The following is a 10,333-nucleotide window of genomic DNA, read 5'->3' as shown; positions in this document are numbered from 1 at the left end:
TGATTATCTAGAGTTTACCAATTTCTTCTTTGAATAAAAGCTAATGGTGAGTACTTGTGTAGGCTTGGGGTTTGCTGAGTGATGCCTGTATGGGGGACATTTCTTTTTCTAACGGGGGACACTTGTACCAAATTAAGCTGTCAGGTTATTCCTGTGCCACAGGATAGTTTAGTTTATAAGTACCAGGAACTATCCCATACCAGGAATTAGACAAACTCTGTACACGCGGCACGCCTAAAGTTCAGACTAATGTTAAACTTTAGACCATCAATCCAACAATTAACACACATTTTTAAATACCATCAATCCAACAATTAACACACATTTTTAAATATATTATGTCTAGTATGCATTCCTCTCAGAATAACCATTCAAAATGACAGAGGTTGTTTCAGAGGGAATGTTTTAATGGTAGACCATTTCCACATGACAATGACACAATTTCCAATGTTCACTCGTGTCAACTTTTGCAACAGTTTCCCATAAGGTATGGATTTATTGAGATTTTGCACCCCCTACCATTCATGTAACACTTTTCCAGGTAAGAAAATACAGCATTTAAAACTTATATTTGGCAAATACAGAAGCAAACCTAAACAGTTTTCTTCCACAAAAATAAAACAAATGTTATGCTGACATGGATTTCTAGCCCTCAACCCCATTGTTTTAACTAAAACAACCCAGAATGTTAACAGTCTATACAGATAAAGGGCATATTTAAAGGTGGAAAAATCACATTACAATCTTGTAGTTTAAACTTAGAGTGTACTCGTAGCTAAGAAATGTACAAGCTAGAAAACAAAATATGATAGTGGAGATCAGTTTGGGGAAAACGAAAACATGAATGACAATTGATCAGGGCATTTTGAAAGGTTTTTTTTTTTGCACTGATATTGGTTAAAAACTTTGGGCATTACCAAATCGATTACATCTGAAGAAAGGCAAGCATGAGTGCCAATTACTGTCGCTTAATTTTACACTGTTGCTCTTCTTTGGATCAAGGCCCAGTGATCAAACAGAAGGCACTTTTGATGGCATTGGTGATGCAACAAACATGGCAGTTATATACCGCAGGGCCTAATTTAACATTAATGCTGTCATACATGGGGCTGAGTCATAGTCTAGTGTTGGTGATAATTTAACCCTCCTTTTCATATGAAAGAAAAAAACATCACTGTGACCTCTTTGTCCGACCTAACATTACACATCACGTTATACAAGCTTCTTGGGCTTTGTCTTGAATGACTAACACCCCAATCTCTTCACCCATTTCTAAAATAACTGAACTACAAGTAGAACTATTGGACACATTTATGATGTAACAGACTGACATTTGTGTTACTCAAGACAGTTAAGGTAAAAAAAAAAAGAAATCATGTCTGCAGAAACCTGACGTCTGAGTGAAATTCGTGGTCTGAGTGAGCACAAGCCTTTTTTGGACATTGTTGACAAAGAATGAAACAAAATGCAACAAAAATATTTTGTGTGTGTCTGTAAAAGAAGCAGTGTGGTTTTACTAAAATCTTAACCCAATGAAAGAGCTGAAAATCAAACCACTGACCTCATTCTACGAGAAAATACAGTAACAAAAAAAGGCTGGGATGCCACATTTTGGTCTGACAGTAAGAAGTATACACTACAGTCATGTACTGACAGTAAGGAGTATACTACAGCTTCAAATACAGTAATGTACTGCCCCTTTCCCAATTTGCACACACAGATGCCTTGATACAGTACAGGAAGCACGTGTCACTAAAATTCATTGGAACATTTGCCAAGATCAACAAGTATTCTTTTTACATTAAGCATCCCATGATACACAAAGGGACATGAGACTAGCAGCGGTAGGATTGAAACCATCAACCAATTGGTATTAAACTAGAACCACATGTATAGCTCTGTAACCGTATCCATAAGGTTGTCCAGTGGCCAAGATACGCTTTAAGCCAGGACATTTTGTACCATGCATCTAAAAAAAAAAAAAAAAAAGATTTGATAACATGTACAAAATAAATGATGATCTGAAGAGGAAAGCAATGGTTTGATCTTGGTGTTGGTAATAGGAAATCCAGCCACACTTCGGACAATACCGAGATACTGAAATGGACCAAATAAGTTGACATTCTTTCCTGTACTGTTGGTAATCTACAATTGTGTAGCACTAATATACTAGATAGTGATTTCATTTCCATAATAAAATGGTTGCAATAAGTACAGAGCCACCCGTGTCAACTACGGTATATCAATGGAGATCTTCAGCAACCCAGATATCGTTACCACACAGCAGAATCCAGAGCTTTAATTTACCCCTTTCTTAACATGTACAAGATTGACCCAGTTTTGTACTTTCAGAGGTAAATTAACATTTTAGTGCACATTATTTTGTGCACTGAAGTATATATCACAATATAATGCACATAATACCTTGCATTGTTCATTTCAACAAGGAAAAATGCAATACCTTTCTCAGTATTTCTTTTCCACATTCTGCAAATGACTCATGATGGTTTTGTGACATCCCCTTTACCCATCAGTTATTGAAACACTATACTGGCATTTTAGTTTACTATTTAGTCATCATAAAAAAATAAAGCCTAGGACATAATTTTATGACAGTGAAACAAAGAACAAAAATGGCGTTACATGACATTACATCCCTCCAGAAAATAATCTAGTTCACCTCACGATCCTTTAGGCACATAAGTCTTCATGGATCCCACTTGTGTGTGGCGGTCAGGAATGCTTTTCACATGATTGAACATTAAAACCAAAGATAAATGACAGTAAAGGTGCTGTTGAGTAGACATGGTCTTACAAACCTACTGTTCTTGTCCGACAGACTTGTGTATATAACTTAATGGCTTCCAAGGGCAGATGAGATGGTGACCATTTGCAAAGAAGACATCCACAACTCTGAACAGCATGCCTGACCTGAAGTGCAAGGAAATGCACCAACAGCGAGCACATTTTCATCCGAATGGTGACTTCAAGCTCTCTCCGTTCCAGATTGATTTGTATGTTTTTCTTGTTTTTGTTGGCAGGCGTTTTAATCCTTAAATGTCTATGTCAACACTAAATCACAATGTAGCCTGGAAATTGTGGAATATTGCTCAGCAACTATTTACATGAATGCAAAAAGAAAACAAGAATGTGACTGAACTAGACAAAACATTCCTCACATTCTCCCATGTTTTATATTAGTGGTCCTCTTCAAAAAACATTACGTGCTAGAAGTGTAAACATGGAAGAAATAAAACAAACAAACTAGTTTTATGTTAATCATTTTCTTGCCCCTCATGAAACCATATCTGCAAACTCTGATAACCTAGAGATGTTCATGTATGCATTTCTACTTTTCCGACACAATATACTGTTCCGCTCAGGTTATAGTGCAGATCCACTGTGACAGGGCCCTCAAACTATTTCAAGTAAACCCCTTTAAGTCCAATATTTTGTCCATTTTCCGATCCTTTTTGTTCAAAAGAGGGCTGTCGACCATCTTCCACATTGTGAACCACTACCTCTGCGTGCTTGGGTTGATGGGGTTCCCCGTACATTGCCAGTGGAGAATGTTTTGGAAAAAAAAAAAGGAAAAAAAGGAAAGAAAAGTAATTCACGAATAAATCCTTCTGTGGTTGCAATCAACACCGAGATGTCAGGCCCAACTTTTTAAAGTTAATTTTCTTGTTTGTTTTTTTGTTTTCGTTTTGTTTTTTTGAACACACAGCAGAATAAACATCTTGTGGAAACAAGTTCTCCCGGTGTCAAGTCACATGTTCAGAGGTCACATTTCTTTTTAGTTATATTCTTCTTGCTGTCTCTACAACTTCAATCCTGCTTGGCTTGAAGCTGCTGCTTCCAGGCCTCATTCAAGTAAACTAGTCGCTTGTAGTTGAGGATAAAGAGAATGAAGTTCAGCACATATGTGGTTATGCAGATGACACATAAGTCCTTTAGGACAAAATAGAGGATGTAGCCCAAGTAGAGCGAACCCACCACCGATAAGATGGACGTCGTCATGAGGAAGAGGGCGGCCATTGCACTGACAGTCATTCCTGTAACAAGACAGTAACGGGAAACGACAAACACACTATTGCCGACTCGTATGCAGAAAATTCAAGAATTGCACAAGCAACATTAGGTCACTCAAGTTACCTGTCTGGATCACACAACTATGCAGAATTCATCTGGAAACTGAGACCCTAGGTCAGTAAGTTATCAAACCTATAAAAACCCTCTCACTTGTCCATCTTGTGAACACAGATTTCAAAGTAAACGAAGGTTTTAGGTGGGTGTTCTAGAATGGCGGCTATCAACACAATGTTCTAAGAATTATAATGATGCACAGACAAACTTAACGAGTGCAGTGGTTGCGATAAATAAGTTAACGATCAAGTGAACTGAGAAGTCAGGACTAAGAGTTTTGAATGTTGAACAGTCAATGAATCAGTCAGATTGATGAAAATGCTCAGTGGCAGAAAAATGATTACATTACAGATCATTTGTATTATAATTGGCACAAAAGGGGGACATGCCCATATATGGGCCTATACTGATGACATTAGTGATCTGATCTCAATATATGGCCATAAAAAGGGACATGGACTGACAGATACAGAACTCTAGCTAGATGCGAGGGCTGCATAGCAGGTTGTACCTCTAGTTAATATGGAGGGGTTGGGGGGGGGGGGGGGGGCTATGAATTGGTTATGTGATAAACTAATTATCACCCCGCATTTGTCATTGCCCTTCCTATTCACCACAGGCAGAGGTATCAGCCGTCATCGAGGCTCTCGTTGGATAAGCTCAGGCAATGACAAATGCCTGGGAGATATTAAATACAATATATAGATAACATATTAACATATACTTCATGAACTGCATTATATAGGATATCTTTCAGTACAAATCTCCAGTCAAAATATGATCTATTATCTCTTTATGGAACAGTAAAAAGGTTGCCTTTATTTGTGTTCTGAATTGTTATTTAAATTGTTCCATTTGTGAGGAGGGAAATTAAATCCCATGTTAAAACCTAGTCATCCTTCTCCAATTCACTGCTCCATCCATACAGAATGAATTTGAGACCTTGGGAAAGGTGGCTGGATGCCTGTGACCATTTACAAATTTGGATTTTCTGGGGATTATAGTAATGTTATGGTTTTGGAAAGCACCACCACAGCATGAAGATCCTTTGGATATTCATGTGAAGTCAGACTTAAATTCATCGTTTATAGATACAAATTGTCATTTTGAAGTTTAAACAGCAGTTGTTAAGACATATATTGAGTGGTGCCGACCTTTAACATGGAAATCCCAACCCACGGCAGTTTAACCTAACTGGGACACTATTGTATTAGTCAAATAAGAGTAAGTCGTAACTGCTATGGGTAAAAGAGCCTCTTGTTCTTTGCCAGAACCAGGTCTTTAAGCAGGCCCACGGGCCAGTCAGCAGGCAAGCATATCAAAACCAGCATGACTGAGTCAGCAAAACCAGCTACAAGGTCATCAGGGGGGAGGAGACTTAAAATTAGGAAGAGGACCTTTGGGTGAAAGGACAAACCCTAAATTTAAAACTTGCCATCCATTAGAAAGATTAACAACATAGAAGTCTGCGACTAGTCTGTCACGCTATAACTATACATGCAATGACCAACATTGTTATGTTCCATCTACATTTTGTTGTACCTTAATGTCCAAGAAAATGTTATTAAATCTCTGACCCATGGAAGCGCATGCATGCAATGTGAGAGAGTAATTATGTCTCCAATAACCAACCAGCAGCATTGCTAACTAATGCTGGTGACTGGTGTGGAGGATTTATCAGAAAACAATCTGAAAACCTTTTACTTCCTGACCCCACCCTTTAATTATACCAGTTGAGGTATGTCTTTATTGTCTTATCATCCGAGTGAGGTTTAGCCAAACACAGAGGGTGGTGATTCAGCACTCAGAACACTGTGACTAGGGAGACGTGTCACCTGAATTATCAATGCTTGCAGATGACCTGGGAAAAAGATTCTTACCTAGTAAAAGCTGAAAGGCATAAAAGAAAATTCCGTAGACGCTGTTCGGCTGGTTCAACGCACTGTCATTTCCAAATATTGAGCCCAAGAGTCCAAATCCTCGACCCCATCTACACCATGAAAAAACAAAACATCAACAGAAAAGGCCATTAGGACGTTTACTACAAATAACTGTGGATCATAGTTTACTATTGCAGTCAAGGATCAAACTTATGAGGGAGCAAAAGTCAACATCATACCGTTTACATGAGCTGTATGTTATAAGCAGGACATTGTCTCTCTAGACCAGTGGTTCTCCCCAAATTATTTTGGGGGGTCCCCAGATTATTAACTTAATGTGCAACATTGTCTTCTCACTCAACATGAAGTTTAATTGTATAGAGAGTATCTGCACATTTCTAAAGTGACAATTTAAGGACTTTTTAATACCTCTAAAAGGACAACTTAAACATTGGCCAAATTGTTAAATATTAGAGGCAGAAATTGTGAAAATAGCCAATCTACATGCTCACATGTAATGTACCGGTAATAGGCCTGGGGCCAATTCTGATATCTTCACAAATTGGTACCACCCAAGGTGACCGTACATTATTTACATTTTTGACTTCCTACATGTCTCTAGTTTACATTTTGGTATGATAACCCTTTCTGAGACCCAGCTTAATTGATGTTATCAGCCGCTAGAGTCGGTCTCCCATCGACTTTCTATACAGGAGGAAAATACCCAGAAAACTTTTTTTTTCTGGGTATTTAAGTAGGATGTGAGGGGTCTAACTAGGGGTTTGTCATGCAAGCATTTGTTTTGCACATGGCCCCAGAAAACGCCCACAAAACTGATGAAACTGATGAAAAGTGATGACTCATCACTTTTCATCACTAAACCATCGTTTTCTGGGGCCATTTGTAGCCCAAGGAATGTTTTTTGTGCAAAACAAATGCTTGCAATGGATTCAGCATCATGACAAACCCCTAGTTAGACCCCTCACATCCTACTTAAATACCCAGAATTTTCCTCCTGTATAGAAAGTCGATGGGAGACCGACTCTAGCGGATAACATCAATTAAGCTGGGTCTCAGACCATCATACCATCATACCAAAATGTAAACTAGAGACATGTAGGAAGTCAAAAATGTAAAAAATGTACGGTCACCTTGGGTGGTACCAATTTGTGAAGATATCAGAATTGGCCCCAGGCCTATAATACCTCAACTCTTCGTGCTCGTCAGGGTGGCGGGGTCCCCACTCCCCAGTTAAAATATGATTATTTTGGGGGTTGCGGACAGAAAAGGTTGAGAACTACTGCTCTAGACTAGTGTGTGTGTGTGTGTGTGTGTGTGTGTGTGTGTGTGTGTGTGTGTGTGTGTGTGTGTGTGTGTGTGTGTGTGTGTACAACAAAATGTTGTGAACAGGCTCAACATTTAGACAATCAGGCACATGGGAGTTGGTGTGACACAAACACAGCCCTGCTCCCTCAAAAAAAGAAAAAAAGAAATCTCCACAGGATTTCACCGACACATTGTTTCTAGTGAACTTTGAGCAAGCGACAACACATTAGGCCACACATTCCATTCTTGGAACGTGTGCCCCAGTGATTAGTGTTTATTCTCTTTCCCAATTGTGAGGCAGCCTGTGTGTTTGAAGTCTGTTGTGGTAAGTTATGTGGTCATATGCTATATTGTATTGTTCCGACACATTTCCTTGAGAACAAAAAATAAATAAAAAGCATCATACAGATTAAATTTAGACACCGAGGAAGCCTAAACAGCCTGTGCAGCATCAACAGAAAGTTTTACCCACTCAACAGGAAACTAGACTTCTGCTATAGTAAAGACACATATCTTGACAGGTTCAGTAGGCCTGATATTACATAGAGCATGTCATGATTCACCTGCATTGCAGAGTACCTGTCATGACATGTGGAATTGTGGATATACAGAAGTTTGCATATATCAACATAATTTAAAACACAGTGAAAGGTAGCCGATCCTGTTTATCCCGTTTTCTTTTTTTTCCCTTCTTTTTTTTTAAAATCACATCAATATCTAGCGAATTGACTATAAGAGGTCAGATTTCCAATTACAGTCGGGTTCCAATTTACCAGCTGTGTTGAGTAGGTTAAAGTATCTAGAAACACATAGGTCTTGTTTACCATTTCTCCCATGGTTACCTCAGTAAAGAAATTCATAACAGGGAAACGCCCCTCACAATTATTCCTGTCACTGTTTTAGCTCTGATGGCAGGTGAGGGTCATAGTCAGATACTGTTTTAACAAATAGGACAGTTTGATGCTCCTGTAAAAATCCCCAATGTCTTAGTATTTTAGAATCAAGAGCATTCGTCTACCTAGATTTTGTGACATGGTAGTGTCACAAAATTGGACCCAAGATACAGAGAATCCTGAGGAACCCTACAATTAACATATGCTCAATGTGTATTGGCAGAAGATTAGCAGTGATGCAACTCCATTTCGTTGGGGCCATAAAGCAACGTTTGCAAATATGTCCTGGGAGGCACCTTGGATTTCAATGTCACTCAAAAGTGGTGGAAAGGTTCTAGGCCAATAATTTAGAATAGTTATAGTTTCGATTTAAATCTCACAGTCTCTGCCGCCTGGATGAACACTCCGAGCCATTAGACAAAGGTTACTGACAACAGTTGTGTTCATTCTAACCGGGCTGTAAATATTGATGCAGGACCTTTTCAAGACATTGAGGAGGAACATAAAATGGAACAAACGATGTTGTCAAGTCTGAATTTAATTTTGATTTCTACAAAGGTACTACTTAACTGCACCTTCTCGAAGTACACATTGCTTGAAACATGAAATGGTTTTGCCAATAACATCACAAAAATCCTAACATAATGGAAATAAATAAATGCACTCTGAGTTAGTTTTAATCAGTAGTTTAATCTAACAATTAGTCAAAGTAATGTAGCCTATCAGACTGATCTCAGCATATGTGTGCAGTGTTCAGTTACATGATCAGTGTGTTCCAAGTTCAGCCCAGTGAGTTCTGCCAATAAAATCCTGCACTGGCCCTGTACAGTGTGTCCTTTACCAGCAGCTATTTGTGCAGGGAGTAGGGCTAACAGATATAAGTATTGTTGTACAGCTCGTAACATTAACAGGACTACTATATATAGAAATGTTAAAGAGTGTGAACAGGATAAGCCCCCCAAAATGTGTTGGTATGGTTGAGTGCATTCACCTCATCACACACACACACACACACACACACACACACACACACACACACACAGGCAGTTATCCACAACACTAACATGTTGTATTTCTTTTTAAATAAGATGCAAGCAACATATTTTATTCCACAGATGACTGTGTGTTTGCTAACTAGAAACTGATACTACTATATGGCGCTTATAGCAGCTAGCCAGGTTAGCTCAACTTAGCTATCAAGCTAATGACAGTGTTGACTGGTAAAATGCTGAATGGTGGACTTGTGGTAATGGTAATTAATTCACTGGGTGATGCTGTGTGTGTGTGTGTCCCTTCGTCCCAAAGAGCTACACGGCGAACCCTTGTAGTTAATGTTAGCAGAACCGTTATCTTAATGTATATTGTGACAGACAGCTGAGCCCCGCGCTCAGCAGACCGGGGGTCTGGTTTGTGGTTTTGGGATGGGGTGTGTTGAGCTGTCAAAGCCCCATAGCTGCGCGCCCGGGTGTCGCGCACCCTAAAACAGCCGATCTACAAACTCAAGGCACGGTTGCTATGCACCGTTTCGTGAGCTTGTAGATCGGCTGTTTCCGGTATAAATCAGATGCACTGAGCAGCTAACAGTATTGGGGGCTAGCCTGCTCGTTTAGAATGAATCCCCCCCACATTTGTTATGTTTCTTTACCTCGAGCTGAAGACTTTGGAACAGCTGATGGAAGTGCTGACGTCGCACATGGCCTGGTAGTTGGGATCCCGGGCCTTTTCCCGCTCCACGTGAAACGCGTATACAGACAATACGATGCCTGTGAGGCACACGAGAAGCCGGGCTATTCTCTCCCATCGAGGGGTGGATACTCTCAGAACGGGCGCCGCCATCATTCTTCTGGCCTAGGTGGAGATGCACGCAACGCAACGCAACGCAACGCACCCACGGATGGCACGCACTGTGCACACACACACACGCAGCTCCTCCCGCTGCTGCTCGGACCAGATGCGCGCCCGCGCGACGTGGAAACACGACGGCGCGTCAGAACGGAACGTGCCACTGCCACACCACACACTGGGCGTGACATAGCCCCATAGAACCTCTCCCTCCGCTATTAGCTCCGAGACGTACCGGCTACTGTG

General features: G+C 40.1%; 1 protein-coding gene across 1 annotated transcript; it reads right to left on the bottom strand.

Moving 5' to 3' along the window:
- Window positions 1–460: 460 nt before the first annotated feature.
- vkorc1l1 (vitamin K epoxide reductase complex, subunit 1-like 1) lies at window positions 461–10,121 on the bottom strand. The gene is made up of 3 exons (XM_080749111.1): window positions 9,891–10,121; window positions 6,027–6,136; window positions 461–4,055 (listed from the first exon to the last, which is right to left on the bottom strand). Exons 1-3 carry the CDS (start codon window positions 10,082–10,084, stop codon window positions 3,829–3,831), a joined length of 531 nt encoding a protein of 176 aa, XP_080605237.1. The 5' UTR covers window positions 10,085–10,121; the 3' UTR covers window positions 461–3,828.
- Window positions 10,122–10,333: the final 212 nt, after the last annotated feature.

This window comes from Nannobrachium achirus (genome assembly GCF_963921795.1).
Source record: "Nannobrachium achirus genome assembly, chromosome: 19".
Classification (NCBI taxonomy): domain Eukaryota; kingdom Metazoa; phylum Chordata; class Actinopteri; order Myctophiformes; family Myctophidae; genus Nannobrachium; species Nannobrachium achirus.
Note: the sequence above shows the minus strand (reverse complement) of the source record. Positions and strands in the feature narration are given on the sequence as shown.